The sequence below is a fragment of the Panthera tigris genome, chromosome A3 (assembly GCF_018350195.1).
Source record: "Panthera tigris isolate Pti1 chromosome A3, P.tigris_Pti1_mat1.1, whole genome shotgun sequence".
Lineage (NCBI taxonomy): Eukaryota > Metazoa > Chordata > Mammalia > Carnivora > Felidae > Panthera > Panthera tigris.
In genome coordinates this window covers 25495768-25513144 of record NC_056662.1, presented here as the reverse complement: position 1 = coordinate 25513144, position 17377 = coordinate 25495768, and the positions used below count along the sequence as shown (strand labels likewise).

At 45.4% G+C, this 17377-nt stretch overlaps 2 protein-coding genes across 6 annotated transcripts in view; one reads left to right on the top strand and one right to left on the bottom strand.

Annotated features, from left to right (window-relative positions):
* Positions 1 to 17377, bottom strand: part of CDK5RAP1 (CDK5 regulatory subunit associated protein 1) — a 191084-nt gene that overhangs the window by 126959 nt on the left and 46748 nt on the right. The gene's annotated exons all lie outside the window — the stretch shown is intronic.
* LOC102962673 (vomeromodulin-like) lies at positions 1645 to 16358 on the top strand. Its single transcript, XM_042980616.1, has 14 exons — positions 1645 to 2177; positions 4359 to 4842; positions 5169 to 5270; positions 6709 to 6864; positions 7763 to 7841; positions 8175 to 8232; positions 8934 to 9004; positions 9458 to 9604; positions 10463 to 10585; positions 11141 to 11208; positions 11493 to 11523; positions 13109 to 13169; positions 14312 to 14391; positions 15663 to 16358. The coding sequence occupies exons 1-14, from the start codon at positions 1916 to 1918 to the stop codon at positions 15684 to 15686; spliced, it is 1746 nt and encodes a 581-aa protein (XP_042836550.1). The 5' UTR covers positions 1645 to 1915; the 3' UTR covers positions 15687 to 16358.

Below are 17377 nucleotides of genomic sequence, written 5' to 3'. Positions count from 1 at the left end.
GAGAAAAGTAATGAAAATGTGATGAGTTTTCTCCTAAAGTCTAACTTGTCCCATATGAAAGATGTCACTGGCTTCCCATTATGTCTTTCCCAACATTTCATCAATAGCAGTTCTTCTCAGTTATTTTTTTTTCTTTTTTTAAGTTTATTTCTTTATTTTGAGAGAGGAGGGGAGAGAGTGCAAGCAGGGGAGGGGCAGAGAAAGAGGGAGAGAGAGAATCCCAAGTAGGTAGGCTCCATGCTGTCAGCACAGACCCCAATACAGGGCTCAATCTCACAAACTGTGAGATCATGACCTGAGACGAAATCAAGAGTTAAGACGCTTAACCGACTAAGCCACCCAGGTGCCCAATTCTCCTCAGTCTTGATAAATGGCAGGCAACTTGATTTGGACAATACCTATGCATGGCAAGAGCAGAGGTTGATAAGCCTTATTTTATAAAACTTGATTAGGTAAGAAATGCAGAGAGGAACTCCAGAGTCTACTGGCTTTACTGACAGAACATACCCCAAGACACAAACCTCTGTATTACCTTAAACATTAGAGAGAGAAAGACTTGAGAGAATCATTGTAAGGGAGGAATGTGACAGCCAGAGAAGGGAAACAATCACCACTGGGTCACACAACTGAGCTCAGAGTCAAACACGGGTTTTCTGCCTGGGTGGACCCAGCTCTCTGCCTTCTTGCTGAAGCTAAGGCCCCTCAGCTGGAAATGGGGTAATAATATTATCGAGTGTCTAGATTTGCTGCGAAAATTATAAAAGATGTTGTGGATGAAAAAATTAGCACACGGACCAGTACTCTATACGTAGATATGTATGGATACATCCCAACAAAGAGAGGTAAAGTCAGGACTTATAAGTTTATACATTCACAACAGTTATGGCTGCTCAACCCTGGCCAAGAAAAAGAAGCCACATGCCCCATGGTCGTTAGGACCACCCAGTGCCCTACAATAGAAGAGGCTACAGAAAGTGGGAAATGGGTTAACTTGATCATTGATCCACACACAGAGGAGCCTCCTGTGTGCCAGCCACCAACACAATGAGGATGGTCCAATGCCACCACTAGACCACGCTAATGCTCTCCCAGAACATGGGAACAGGCTTTAAAAAGACAAGAGAGGGCCTGAGATGGTCATACTGACATAAAGATGGTTCTGGCCTCTGCACACTGAGCTGAAATGCCAGGACAGCCCAATGACCAAATGGGTGGAGGGTGCCAAGCTCGGGTCTGATTCATTGGGTGATTTTGTTCTGATTGGGCAAAACTAGCAGCTGGAAGCTGGCCAGTAGGCACAGGCAAGCATATTGACTGCTCTGTACCACAAGTTTCACCATCTATAAAATAAAGATAGACCCTCCTTCTCAGGGTTGTGTAGAGAGCTTACAGCAGCTAATGTCCGCTTACTCTCCACAAAGGGACTGGCACATGGAAAGCTCATACCAACAAGGACAGTGCTTTATATTAGTTGACCAAAAGCTGGGAGAGACCTTGACCACCATTAGAGCAATAACCTTTGTAGCTGGATCATTCAAAATTCTTGAATTCCCCAGTTGGTAACTGAGATGGCTCCAAGGGTATTTGAGAAAAGGAAACCTGGCAGGAGGATGTGGACCACAGAGGTAAGGCTATTGGCAGGGCTTGGCCTGTACTCAAAGACTGCCACCAGCCTGCAGATATCTTCATGCAGAGCTGAAAAAGAAGTAGAAGAAAACAAGACTTTGCCATATGATGGAACACTGTCTGATGAATACAATATACAGACTAGAATGTCAACAATGTGAGTGGAACCTTTCCACAAGAGCAAGGGCCCTTGTGGGTGCATGTCTAATACAAACATATTGGCACCCCTATGATCCATTGGGAGCGTGGTCTCTAAAAGAACTTGCTTTTGCAGATATCAGTCACCAAGATGCTGACCCTCTGGGCCTTGGTCTTCACACTGACTGTCCAGGCAAGAGAACTTGACCTGCAGAATCCATCTTTGCTGCTGAGAAATCTCCCTCAATTAGCCCTTGAGGTCACCAAAAAAGCCCCTCTCGATCTGCCACCCGGACCACTGTTCAGAAGTGCCCCAAAAGATTCTCCATCTAAGAAACATCCAACTAGGACCCCAGGAGGCAGGTGTCTACCAGTGGCCAGGTACTTCATGTCTAGCAGCAAACTCGAAGAATGTAAGTAAAACTTGTTTCACCTGCTCACCTTTGACTTTCCACCCGCTCACACACACTTCTCATTTCCAAGCCCAAAAACTGATTACACCTTCAATAAGGAGAAGGCATCAAAATCACTTTGGGAGTTTGTTAACAAAACAGCTGCCTGGGCTCCACTCCCACACATTGTGATACAGCAATACTGCAGAAGGCATGAAAACCTGGTTTTCTAATAAGCTCCAAGATGATGTTGAAGCTACTTGTCTGTAGTCCACACATGGGGAAGAACTGGTCAAAGCAACCCTGGAGAAGGGAACTCTTGGATCCAGTCAAATGGCTACCTGCCTTTTATGTGACCCTTATCACCTGCACACTGCCAGGACCTCTCATGGCTTCCCAATGCTGGGCCCCACAGCTCATCCCAAACACCCACACGTACTTAAAGCATCAACCTGGTTGACAAAGAGCCAAGAAATGGGAGATCCAAGTCCAGTACCAAACCCCCTGACCAGATTTGCTCTTTCCAAACGCCCTTCTCATACCCTTCTTGAGTCTCAGCCTCCTTCTTAAAGAGATGTGGAATTCTGTCCTCTGGCAGTCTCTTAGGGCCAGAGAGCAGAGGAGCTCAGGAATTACAAGGCTTGGCAAAGAAGTGACTCTCTTTGGGGACCAAGAAGGGAGTAGGACTCTTGAGCAAATGAAGGCCAATAGGAAAGTCCACAAAGCTCCCTACAACAGCCTTCTGCAGCCAGCCTTCCAGGATGAAAGGACAGGGTGACAGAGGGAAAATTGGTGGCTGCCTAGTGATCATGGTACCCAGCCCCACAGCTCACACATCCACTGCTTTGCCTCTTTAGGAACATTTCCTCCACTCTGCCCACCACTCTGCCTTATGACAAAATAGTTGAAATATATAGAAAAGTTCAGACAGTGGTAAAAAAGAAAAAAATAACAGTTGTATACCCAACAAACAGTGATTTGGTGGTGGTTGTTAATTTTGTCAGACATAATATATATATATATATATATATATATATATATATATATATATATATATATATGAAGCAAATACTCTTGTACTCACAACTGAGTTTAAGGAATAAAACCCGGCCATAGGGCTGAGGGCCCCAAGGCTCCTGCAGGGCTGCCTCCCTCTCCCCCTTTCTCCTCCTCCCCCTGGAGGAGACCTCTGGCCTGATTATTTTTCCCTCGCCACTTCTCCATATGTTGTGACATGCGGCTATTCCTATTCTGGAATAGGAATGTTGTCCTTTGGCCCAATTAAGCTCTTTGCTGAGGTAGACAGGGTTGACCACCAGCCAGATGTAATAGCTCCTCTTCTGAGTTCCTTTCTCAGGCCACTGAGAGCAGGATAGGATAGGACCCCTGTGACTTCACAGTTCTCCAAGTTGGCTCTTGACCCTCTCTCCTTCCCCACCATCTTCTGGGATTCCACTTCTCCCTGCCCTGCTTGTCTCCAGTGTGAAGGCAAAGACATGGTGAGCACCTCCTCCACCCTGATGATAAAAATGCTGGAGGATCAGTGCTGATGCAGGAGGTCTCTTAGTATGGGCAGCTTGTCAAAGGTGGCAAGACCTCCCAATGACCCACAAGGGGAAAACGAGGCCTAGAGAAGAGAAGAGACTCGCACAGAGTCACACAGATGGAGAACAGAGGAGTCCAGATCTGTGAGCTCCACTACCTCTTCACTAGCCACCTCAACCTTACTGAGTACTTAAAACCAGCTCAACATTTGTCCTGTGCCCAACAACCCATGCTGCAGGTTCTATCGCTCCTAGACAGGTGCAGAGACTGAGGCTCAGGAAAGAGAATACTCTGCCCCAGGCCACTTGAACTTCAAGGAAGTGTCTAGACCTTATATACTTGGGGCTACTGGGCTCCAGAGCTAAACTAAATTCTTTCATTCCGTGCTCAAACCACTTTAGAGTAACATACTCAACACTAGGCTGGCCTCAAGTAGGTGGCTAACAAATGTTAACTCTTAACAGGGGACAGGTTATCTCTGTATCACCAGGCTGTCCTGTGGTGGGCAGTGGGAGGGAGTGATATATCCAGAAGGCATGATATATAGTAGCTAAGGGCCTAACAATCCAGAGGTGCTGGCTCTCCAGCTGGGAAGGTTCCTCTGGCTGAATCAGTTGGACACCCAACAGCAAGATCATGTCTCTTGACCCTTTTCAGATCTGAACGCCACGCTGCCCCCACAGATTGAGAAGATGCTGATGTGTGAGGAGATAGATCTAGCTGGTGTGCTTGGGACAGTGATATCTACGTTGTCTAACTCCAACCTACTGTCTGTGTTAGACCTCACTTCATCCCTCAACATACCTGGAAGTGATGTTCTTGGTGGTATCCTGGGCAAGGAAAGTGGTGGCCAGTCCCCAAAGCTCCCACTGTCATTGCTCTCAACAGCCACTGATGCCCTCAATATCCAAGAGACTCTGGGCAGACTACTACCCACTGGTGCAGAGAAGAATCCTGTAAAAGGACTTGTCAACACCCTTGACCTCCCAAATCTCCCCCAGCCTCTGAATGATATCGTTAACCAAGCCGGCAAGCTCACAGAATCCACCGAGGGTGTGCTGAACAGTCTAGTGCCAGTAGGTGTTAGTGATGCAGTCACAGGCCTGCTGAGAAATGCTGACCTAGCAGAACTCTTACTGGGGTAAGTGCTTCCTTGATCCTAAGGTCTGACACAAGAAGAGAGCTGCTGTTTGGGGACACTGAAGTTCAACCTCCAACAATACCATGGAAAGGGACAACCACATTTTCATGAAGCAATATTCTAGTTCTGTGCTGAAAGGGTGCCCTTTCAGAGGGAAATACGACCAAGATTTCTTCAGCTTAAAGAGCAGAGTGGGTAAGGGAGCCAGGGAGTCCTGGGAATGGATGGGTTGGTAAATTGTTAAATGGCTGCTTCAGGGGTACCTCTCCTGCTGCCCAGGCTGATTTGTGGAGCCAGGACTGACCCATGATGCTGTCACTTTGCAGATTAAATGTTCAAGAAGTGACTGTGGAGAGTATGACATCAACCATGACAGGTGATGGGATCCTCGTCTCTACCACAACTACCGCCTTCGTAGGTGGAAAAGGGTGAGCCTGTTTCCAAATCAGTCAGCCAAGACAGTTAGCCTGGGGACTTAAGAGCCAGAGTCCAAGGGCCAGGCAGAGGCAACACAGAATAAGGTTGGATGATTGAGGGTGGGGCAAACTGGGCACCAGGAATAGCTGCCTGTCTCTTCTGCCCCAAAGGACCAATGCAGGAGAATGACCCCATGAAGCCCCATCCTCAAATAGTGTAAGCACAGCCAGAAATCCAGATCTCCATGTGAAATCTGCACAATTTTATACACTGGTATTACGGAAAATGCAGGCTCCAAATAATCTGGACCCTCCAAGAAGAATCAGCCCACTCTACAAACACTGTCCCAGGCATTTGGGGGGGGGGGTGGACAGAGATTATTAAAATGCATGCATCAGTCATCCACCTAATGGGTAATTAATACACATCTCTATACCAGATGTTGTGCTGGGCACAGGAGTAATGGCAGTCCCTGTCCTCAGTGAACATCAACAGGTGGGGGAGGACAGGTTAGCAGTGTAGGTCCAAGGCACACAGGAAGACATGAGGACAGGCAATCTACACTGGGGAGAAGGAAGCTTCTTGGACTATCACACACATGGCACAAAAACCTTTCACCGAGCAAACTCCAGCCAAGCACTTAACTGAGGCACTCTGAACTCACTGAACCCTTCTGACAACCTCATCAGAAAAGCAGTCCTATTTCTACACTAGGAAACCAGTTTAGACTACCAAAACCAGTTACATGCAGCTGACAGGGTTCAAACCCAGGCATTCTGCCTCCAGAGCCCATGTTTATGACCACTACAGTTAGCAGTAGCAGGAAGGGCCATTTGTCTTCTCGAGAACATCTGACTTTAATGAGGCCTGGTTTTGGTAAATGGTGGGTTTTTCTTATGCTGTAACCCACACAACACACAGCTGGGGATGCTGGGCACAAAAGTGAACTTGTAATGAGCTTCTCATTACAAGTCGGCCTCGTGCCACCAACAAAAGACTTCATTTTTTTTTTTAATGTTTATTTTTGAGAGAGAGACAGACAGAGTAGGGGAGGGGCAGAAAGAGAGAGAGACACAGAATCCAAAGTAGTCTCCAGGCTCTGAGCTGTCAGCACAGAGCCTGATGTAGGGCTCGAACCCATGAAATGCGAGATCATGGCCTGAGCCGAAGTCAAACACTTCACTGACTAAGCCACCCAGATGCCCCAAAAGAAGACTTCTTGAAGGCTGGTGAGGAGAGTGATTTTATAAATGCCTCCTGTGAGCCAGGCTCTAAATCCTGTGTAAGAGAAGGCCAACCTTGAGGCATGCTCACTTGAAGAGCACCAAACTCTCCCTCTCTCAAATAATCTAGACAAACACATGAGGCTGACTCCCAAAATGCCTATTACTTGGCCTGAGTGACATCCTGGAGCCAGGCCTGGTTTCACCTACATCTTATTCTCCACAGCCTAGCAGGACCTGTAGTCAGCCTACTGGGATATCAAGTACACAGCGATATAACTCTGAAAATTGGCATTTCCACGAACAATACCCAATGCATCAACCTCCAAGTCCAGGACAAGGACATCAAGTTCAAGAAAGTGACCCTTCAAGTAGTGGAAACGTACGTGAGACCATTTTTCTCATTTTCTATATCCATATGTGCCAGAATGTCCCCGTTGATACCACCCTTAGGGTGGAGTTTGGCCAACCCAATGGTTTGAATGATCAGTAATTGGGAGTCCCAGTCAGGGGTCTTTGCTTGGGAACACCCAGCACATTTGAAAACAACCTTCTCTCACTCTGCCTGCATTCTGCTAAGCATACTCTTTGTATTTTGTTCTTTTTCCTTAAGCAATACATTCACCTAAATCAAAATCCAAAAGATACAAAAAGCCATACAATGAAAAGTCTTCCTCCCACCCATGTATAGCAGCTGGCTAATACTCCTCCCTAGAAGCAACCAAAGGATCTAGTCTCTTCCATTGGCTTTCAGAGACACTATTTGCATGTGCACAGTTGTGTGTGTGTATACACACACAGAAAGGGGTGAATACCATATACACCTTTCTGGACTCTGATTGCCTCACTTAAAAAATAGCTTGGAATCTGTTGCATCAATATATAAATAGCTTCTTCATTTTTTATGGCCTAGTATTCCATTATGAAGATGCACTGTAATTTAATAGTCCCTTATCAAGGAATAGTTGTGTTTTTCAACTGTTAACTTTTGTACCCAACTCCAACTAGTAAGGTCTGTTCACTAACATGAACGAGTGTCTGAAGAATAAATCCCTCTACATGGGATTGCTGGGTCAGATGTCAGGCATTGGTAATTTTCCCAGGGATCCTTGTAGTATCTTCCTTAATGACTGAAACTGTAGACAAAAGCGCTCGGGTGTTGATACAAATTAAGAAGCAGGACATCATGCAGCTGTTTCATGAATAGATAGGTTTTCTGCAATGTCTGGGCAAAATCCAGAAATGCAAGAATCACATAGTCCTCCACATATCTTTCCCAGGGTCACAAATACTTTGCCAGTGCCTCTGCCTTTGGACCATATCGTTTCTCAAGTGTTGACAGTAGCTATGAAAGAGAAGGTAAGTGTTGGGAAAAAGGAGGGCACCACCTCAGAGGTCTAGGTCACTGGGGGAAAGCGATTTGGTCCTGATGCTGGGCGAGACTCCAAAAGGAGACATCAGGCCTTCAGGAGTCCCAAGTTTAGAGCCATTCTGGCCCAAAAGACCCCAGCAGCAGGACAGGATAATGCCTCACACTGGGAGAGGGAGAGTATAAGTTCTGCCACAGAGAAGCCCAAGAAACAGGGAGAAGGGAAAGACGATGGGGAGGAGGGGAAGATGAGCTGGGCTGAAGGGGAGGAGGACAGGCCTGCTGCACTTCCTTGGCAAAGCTCATTGGTGGTGATTTCACAGCTTCAAGAAGTAGAATCGTGTGACATTGATCTCAGTGATTTCAGCAAATGCAAGAACTGTGAGTACAAACACCAGAGCTCCCTGGGGGTCATGGGTCAATGGAGGACTCCTTGAAGATCTCACCAGATGACAGACAGGAGAGTGGGCGGCCGTGAGCTACAATACCTTGAGCCTCCAGGCACACAGACCCTCCTCAGCACCTCAAGGCAGAACATGTGGTAACTTACTGGCTTCCCTGAACCACTATGACACATTCTCCAGGACAGAGCAGGGCGAAGAGCCCCTTAGAAGTCTCTGTGGCAGCCCCGCCACCTAAATGGTTTGCCAAGTGCACACGTGTGCAGAGTCGGAGCAAGGAGGATTCCAGGCCTCATGCCAGGGAAGCTGAGAAGCAAAAATTCCCTCCAATGTCCTCAAACATATCCAGGAGACAGGAATGGTAGGACATAGTGGGACAGCAGCTGCCAGGACAGCCAAAGCAGGAAACTGGTAACATTTCTCCAGTCCCAGAGTAGATGAAACTGGCACCTTGGCAGCAACCTTCTCTCTCTCATTTGCAGTTTTGGCACAATAAGGACAGGGCCAAGCCTTCATGCTGCCTTCCTCCCCGAAGCTGGAAAACACAGTAGGGCAGCAGCTTTCTGCCTAAGACTGAGAAACAGGGAGGTGTCCACACTGGTCCCCCATCTGGAGGGCAGAGCCACCAAGAGCCCGGGGGTTACGGGGGTCTCCAGATGCTCTCTTTCCTCTCACCTGCAGCTACTGACTTGTTCAAGTACAACGTTAAGAGTTCCAGGACTTCTGCACAAGGTCTTTCAGTCTTCTACTGTGTAAGTGTTCTTTGTGCTTACAATGGATTCCATAGGAGGGCTGCAGGCATCCCTGAATTCGTGAAATATATGCTACTTCGAGAACACTTAAATGGGGAATTCACCTCAAAGATGAGGACTTAAGGCTTCTCTTAGACAATCAGAGGTCTGGTGGCCCTAAGTTGGACTGCACCAGGGCTAATCAGCTGGACAAGAGCAGTGCTTCCTCCTTTACAAAAGGTTTCTACTCTCTAATCTCCACAAACCCCACCACTTCCTACAGACCCCCAACATGGAGGCTGGGCGGGGGGGAGGGGGGGAGGGGGGGTCTACTGCTGTCTGTCATCATGCTTGTCCACTGCAGTCCTCATGGGGGCCACTTCACTCCTCAACATCTCAGCCAGGCTCCAAAGACATAGAAACTGATGTTAGTCTCACATGACAACAGGGGTTTTTCTGCGTTTCTTTCTCTAGGCTAAAGCCTTCTTTAACAAATATATAGTCCCTGTACCTGGAAGTCCCCTTCCACCAGATCCTAGAAATGCCAACATTTCCCTAACTCTGTCCCATAAATTGCTCACCGTTATCATCACACTGAGTGTCAAGCAGAGCTCCACCAAGGTAAGCCTCATCTACTCTGACACCATTCTCCTCTTTGCTTAAGCCTAGTCTGTCAAACTCTTGAGAGAAAGGTAAAAATGCAGTGGGTTCCAGAACATTCTTCCAGAGGTAAATAAGAGGAAATGCTGTGGGATACAGCTTATCCCTTAATGATGATCATATAAATGGATATTTGTTGACACCGAAGGAGAGCAGAGAGCAGGGGCAGAGGAGGATAAATGTCTTCTGAGTTCCTGCTTCAAACCAAGTACAAAGCCAGGTGTTATTTCATCCTGACAATGGCACCAAGAGGTAGGGATTCTTCTCCCCATTTTACAAAAACCAAAGTGAGAGAAGTACTTTACCAACAGTCACAGTATGAGCAAGAGAGTGGATTTATCGACATCTGAGGTATTCATTTGGTTCTGGCCCCAAGGGTGATAGAAGGAATAGAGGCAATAATAACAAGAAAATAATAATCATGGAGAACTTTCTATGGGCCAGGCTCTGTTTCAGCCATGTACAATGTTTCCTTAACAGGGTCTCCAAAATGATTAAGTGCAGAGTGGTCTGCCAAAAGAGCATAGAAAGAAAAGGGTTTAAGCTGGATGAGGGGTAACAGAAAAGCAAAATTTTATGTGTTAAATGACCTACTGTCCTTCTGAGAAAGGAAATGAGATATAGGAAAATATCTGGAATTAGACCCTATCTGCTATGGTCACACCCACTGTGCCAGTACCCACCTAGGTGACCGGCTCATACTAGAGAGCCAATAAATATCTGAATAAATGAACTGAATGATGCACAGGTATCTCATAAGGCACCATTCTGCAGTCCTCCTTCTTCTCCATACTCTAAATGATGACTTCTTCACAACAGATGAATAACCTGGCTGCAAGCATCACCAAAATAGCCTACTTCTTCAAGTCAGGCAACCAACTCCAAGTCACCTTGTGGATTACCGTGGAAAAGGATGGTGAGAATTTTACTACCATGGAAAGGGTGAGTACTGAGTAACAAATCAGGACTGAGCTGTGAGGAGGAACTAATAGGAGCACAAGTTACACGGAAAGAAGAGTGGTCTGGAGTGGAGGGGGCCAAATCCCCGAGGGCCCAAGTGTCTGGGTACCCCTATGACAAGGGCGGCTGGTGGGCTCAGCCCCTAGGGCAGAAGAGATAAACAGGCTGTCTCCTGCGACCAGGGAGTCTCCACTCCAGTCCTTACCTGTGATCTTGTTGGCCATATCACAATGTGATGCATTCGCTGACTAATCAGGTCAAGGTTGTTTTGTTTTTTTGTTTTTTTTTTTTACATTTATTCATTTTTGAGAGACCGAGAGAGACAGAGCACAAGTGGGGGAGGGGCAGAAAGAGGGAGATGCAGAATCTGAAGCAGGCTCCAGGCTCTGAACTGTCAGCACAGAGCCCGACAAGGGGCTCGAACTCACAGACCACAAGATCATGACCTGAGCCGAAGTCGGATACTTAACCAACTGAGCCACCCAGGTCCCCCTCAAGGTATTATTTTTAATGCATATTTGTTTTATATTAATGCAGACCTCAATCATCTCCCATGACAGCAAGATCTCAAAAGACAAATTGATACCAGACTTTAAGATTATGAGGTACTGTCCATAACTACAAAGTCCTCTTGACATTTGTCAGTATAAAAATAAATATCAAGAACCCAATTCAAATCACACGAGAAAAATAACGGAAAAGGCCCTTGGGAAATACCTGCATAATTACGGGGAAGCCAAAATGGAGTTTTACTCACCTTAAAATTGCTTTATCTTTTGTATTTGACATTTTATAAGTGGCTTTGAGAAGTGAACTAATACCTAAACTCTAGAATTGGTTAATATTTTTTATGTGAAAATAATTTTTCCTTGTACTTGTTTCCTGACAGCTCTGAAGACAAGGTGACACCCTCTGAGGCTGTAAGTCGATTCAATTTTCAAAATAGCTGCATGTGAGAAATTATTTTAATGCCAGATGCTCAGTGACACAGGGACTCTGGAAAGGAAAAGGTCACACAGACTAGATCACAGATGCAATGTGGAACAGGTTCCAAACCTTTACCCTCTCTGGAGAGTTCTTCAAGCTAGTTCCCAAAGCCATGACTAGAATCCCACATTCAGTCAGTGACTTAAGGAAGGCCTAAATCCCTGATTTTTTAGTGTTGTGGGTGATTCTGACACACAAGGAAGTCCTGGAGTCCACTGGAAGAATGAAAAGGTGATCTAGATTCTAATCTTGCCTGGGTTCATGAGAGTTGCTCACAAATATACCCAGCCTCACCCTTCCCATTGGTAGTTCCCATCAGTAATCCCGAGTGAGCACAGGAATCACCAGATGAGAGCCTGGGAGGTGAGAAGGGGGGAGAGAGAGGGCAGGGCCCAGGGAACAGGTTCCAGGAAATTCCCAGGAGGTTCACCAACCACACCCTCATTTAAGATATTTGTTCTTGTACATGTTCATGCCTTCATTCAACAAATGTTCAGGGAACACCACAATGTCCCCAGCCCTAGGATACAACATGAAATAGTGATGAGATCCCCGATTCTAAGAGTGACCCTCAAATTTAAGTAGGAAAACAGAGACAGCTGAAAATCATAAATAAATCAGCTAAATCATTAAGAGCCTAGGAGCCACACACTGGGTGGAGGCATACAATGGGCACTCTGAAGTGAGCAACCTTATGACTATGGGTGACTACGGGGACCGTCTGCATCTCATGTCAGCCCTGAGACAATAAGGAGTCAGTTGAGAGGCAGACTCTAGGAGGTATCGCAAGTCCGGTGATTCTTCATCTCATCTTTACCTCTGGGCTGCTATGTAGCATGCCAGATTCCGTGCAGGAGAAGGAATGTAGAAGGCATGGTCCCTAGCCTCATGTAACTACGCACCTGACAGGGGTCACAGACATTTATGCAGAAAGTTGTCAGTGTAGCATAAAAATGACAGAGTAGAGAGAGCACCAACTAGAAGGCAGACAGTAGGTTCCCTGAGAAGATGCCTGAACTTAGCCTTGAAGAAGGAGCAGAAGTTAGCACAGACCCAAAGTGTGTACGGGATAGAGGAAACAGAATGTGCCAAAGGTAGGCATCACAGAATCATAGGCCTTTCGAAGAGGGGAAAGGTAAGCAGAGTGCCAGCAGAGAGAAGCAGATCTGGGAGGCCCTTGGAGGGAATGCAAAGGAGGCAGGCTCAGCAACAACCAGTCCTTCCCAATACTGAATTCAACCTTTGTCTTGAAAGTATGCAGCTGCACCACTGAGCCTACCTACAGCAGTGTCTAGAACGTAATATGACCCCATAAACATTTGTTCAAGGAGCCACCTAAGGCATCAAAACCTACTGAAGGGCTTTGGATAACCCCCAACGAAGAAGCCTGAGAGATTGACCAACATCCACCTCCCCATATAGCCTTGTCCAGTAATAGATTTCTCACACTAGGAAAAAACCCACATATGAGAGGCACCCAAGATGTACTGATAAAAATGCTCCGCCCATCTCTTCCAGGAAGCAGAAGTGCAAGATATATTGCTTGAGGTTCTGAAGAAATTTTTGTCTGCCCTTAATGGTATGTGGAATTAATAATTTAAACACTTAGGAGCACCTGGGTGGCTCAGTCAGTTGGTTGAGCGCCCAACTCCTGATTTCAGCTCAGGTCATGATCTCACACGGTCGTGAGATCAAACCCCACGTCAGGCTCTGTGCTGTGTGTGGAGCCTGCTTAAGATTCTCTCCCTCCCTCTACCTGAGCTCTTCCTCCACTTGCACACTCTCAAAAAATAAAATTAATTAATTAGTTAAAGGGAGCCTGGGTAGCTCAGTCAGTTGGGTGTCCAACTCTTGTTTTTGGCTTATGTCATGATCTCACGGTTCATGAGATTGAGCCCCATGCCATCAGCGCAGAGCCTCTCCTCTCTCTGCCCCTCCCCCCACTTGCATGCACTCTCTCTCAAAAGAAATAAACATTAAAAAAATTAAAAATATCTATTAAAAAAACAATAATGTAAACACTTAGAAGAGTCATAAGAAAGGGACAAGGGTGCAAAACCACATTACAGAACATTCCATGGCACTGAGCACAGTATCATCCAATCACCATCTGGACTGAAAATCACTTCTTAGTTTTCAGATAGGGACTTCAGCATCTTGAGATGGCAAAACATGAAAATTAAATCTAAATGCCTCTTCTATGGGTCCTAATGAAATCTAGCTCAGTAGGGGTCATCTTACCACTTGGAGGAAAATGGACCTGGATCACCTAGTCACACAGATGCTGGAGTTTGAGAAACTTGAGACTGAGATCATAAACTTCATAACCACCAAGAGATGATGGTACAAAATGCTATCTGTACATATTTGTGGTGAACTCTAAAGGGGTTCAAAATAGTGCAAATGACACCAAAACAGCAGGGTCTTCTTCTTCAGCTAGTGGAAGCAGACATGCTTATATGTCTCTTAATATCAATTCTCTGTGCATAGAATACCCACTTGGTTTCATTCTAAGGTCTTTTCTGATCTTTGTAAACTCACCCTCATACACACACAAGACTAAGAGACTATGTCTGAAATCTGTCCATTGAATGGGCAAGGGAGAGATTTCTCCTAGAGCTGTGCACTAACCAGAGATCCCTCCAGCTGGCTGTGGCTAAAACAACCCAGCCTGGCCATTGTTTCTTTCAACTCATATCACATTTTCTCTCTTTATTTCAGAACTGACAAGTGCATGGAATGTTCCTCCAGGACTAACCTCAAATCCTCTAACCAATGCCAAGGTTAAAGTACTTAAATTGGTAAGAGAGAAATACCAATATTTTCCTCTTGCACAAAGGCCTACTGTACACTTCAATCTTCACAGGAATGAAGGGGGCCAGTAGGCCTCAGCCTCAGTCTGTTCCAGGCCGCCCTACTGACTCCAACTAATCTCCCCACTCTCCCCTAGGCAGATTCATTGCCTACTTTAGTCACAAGTCCTAACACTGAGATACTCTTGGTTATATATAATCAAATAATCTATCCACCGTCCCCATGAGGACTCTCATACTTTTCTGAATATGCCTCAAACATTTCTTTGGAAACATCTCCACCATACATGCCCGATTCATCCACACTGTCACCTTCTGTGTGCTAGAGCCTCTCATTCTTTGTCATCCTGACTCAAATTTCCCCCTTCTTCCCATCGATCTAACCCTAAACCCAGAGAAATTTTCAAGGAGGACTTGCTTCCTAAGAAACAGGTGGAAGAATGGGATTTTTATTTAAATTTGTCACCAGGAACATGTTAAATTATGAGGGTGGAACTAGGGAAGATATAGGAGAGTAAAGAAGTTTAGAATCTCCATCACCCTTAGATACTCCATTCATGATAAACATGCTTATTGAGTACATAATCTAACCAAGGAAAATTCTTCTATTTTGGCTCAGACCTCAGAAGTTATATATTCAGGTTTTTACTTAACCTCCAAACTTCCCCGAATCTGTGGCCAAATCAATTATTAGAGTACTAAGTGAAGTAAATCAGCATTTGCCTCATTGTTGGTTTTCCACCTCCTGCTCTTACACTCCATGGCTCTGAGTGGCCTTCGACATACCACTTAGTGTCCCAAAGTCAGTCTTGAGTCAAAGGACTGGATTAGATGAACGTCAACTGTGTTCTAGCTACAAATGATAGCCCAACCAGAACTGGTTTATGCAACAACAATAAAATTATAAGTGGTGAACATCCAGGGATGAGACTAGCTTCAGCAGTGGCCTGATGCAGGGCCTAGACGATGACACCAGAATCTATCTCTTGCCTCTACTATTTCTGGGTGGGCTCTGTTTGGGCTGTACATGGAGGTCTCTACCTACCAGGAGCTTCACTCTCCATTTCTTTCTGGAATAGCTCAAACAATGACCCAGAAATAACCTCTGGGGCTCCCACTAACCTGACTTGTTCCATATCTCCATCCTTGAAGCAAGCACTATGGGCAGGGGGATGGAGTGCACTGGTAGCTCAGTCTGGGCCTGCAGCCAGCTTATGTATTTAAAAGTATATAACTAGTTGTCTCTTATCTCCTCACAGAACGATCTTCAGGCAGCAAACTAACCCAGCACTTGATGCCAGAGAATTTTCCAGAATGAAAGCATTCTAAAACTTCTCTAAGAAATATTGAGCCAAGGACATCCTTATTTATCATTAAGGAGCCACGTAGAATAGTGTTCTGAACATGTCAACTATTCTTTGGAATCTCACCAACAATACCTTGAATTAACAAGCGCAAGAAAAGCAAGAATCCAGGGATTTTTGGTATTCTGTAATCATTTCTTTAATAATTAACCTGTTTTCGTGCAAAAAAAAATGACTTGTCTTCAATTCATACAAATAGGAATTTCGTCTTATGCTTAGAATTAGTAAAAGAACTACTTACCAGGAACATAAAAGTTAACGGTATGAATGATGAGGCAACAAAACGCAGACTTCATTTATCTAGTGCACTAAGGGACAATCCTGACAATGACTTTTCTTCCTGTATCTCTGCCCTCCCCTCTCCAACTCCAAATGCTTTTTTTGCCTAATGGCCCAACATGAAAATTACACAGGGGCTAGAATCCAACTTCCCCCATCATCACATGCTAAACAGTGAGAGGCACAGTCCAAATGCTAAAAGTTGGATGGCAAAGAGCAAGTAAGAGCCTGGCAATACCACGAACAGGGCAGCAAATGATCTAGGTCCCAGCTTGGTAACTATAGACCATGCCAAGTGGCTGTGAGAGGAAAGCTAAGCCAAGCTCCTTTTAAGGAGACCAATAAGTACAAAGAATGCCAGAAAAGTAAAGAAGAAGGATACTGAGAAACATCACTGTGATCTCTACACCAGGCAAAGACTATGGCTTGTGCTCAGTGTCTGTTCTGGAACCAAAAGAACTCAGATTGTGGACACAAAGACAGATAGGGGAAGCAGGGCCAGATTCAGAACTCACCTCACAGCAAGGAGCAGCACCCCATAAAATAAGGGCCAAATCACATTATTACCTTCAGCCTTTTGCCCAAACCTTAGGTCTTGATTTCTCCCCAGGCCATACTTCCCACAGTCAATCCCATCTCGGTAAATGGCAATATGATCCACTCAGGTTCCCTAGTCAGACATGTGGAATCATTTTTGATTCCTCTCTCTTTCACCAACAGACCAAGTCCTATGGATTCTGCCTCAAGAACACCTCTCATCTGTTTGCTTCTACCACCATCCTGGTCCAAGTCATCATCATCATCTTTCACCAGGGCAACTGGTCTCCCTGCTTCAGCCCTTGCCACCCACAATCCATTCCCCAACTGGCAGCCAGGGTGCTCTTTATAAAACAACAATGAAATTATAAGATAGTGAATATCTTTATAAAACACACGCTCCCTACTTAAAAACCTTTCAACCACTGGTGAGTATATGGAGAAATCGTAACCCTAATGCATTACAAGTAGGAATGGTTCAATCTCTATGGAAAACAGGTTGGCTGTTCCTTAAAAAGTTAAACATAAAATTTACATATACTCAGTAATTCCACTCCTAGGAATATGTCCAAAAGAAATGAAAACAGGTATTCAAACAAATGTTGTACACGACTGTTCATGGCACCACTGTTCACAATGGCCAAAACATCTGAACAACTCAACATTTTATTTTATTTTTTTTAACATTTACTTTTGAGACAGAGAGAGACAGAGCATGAATGGGGGAGGGTCAGAGAGAGAGAGGGAGACACAGAATCTGAAACAGGCTCCAGGCTCTGAGCTGTCAGCACAGA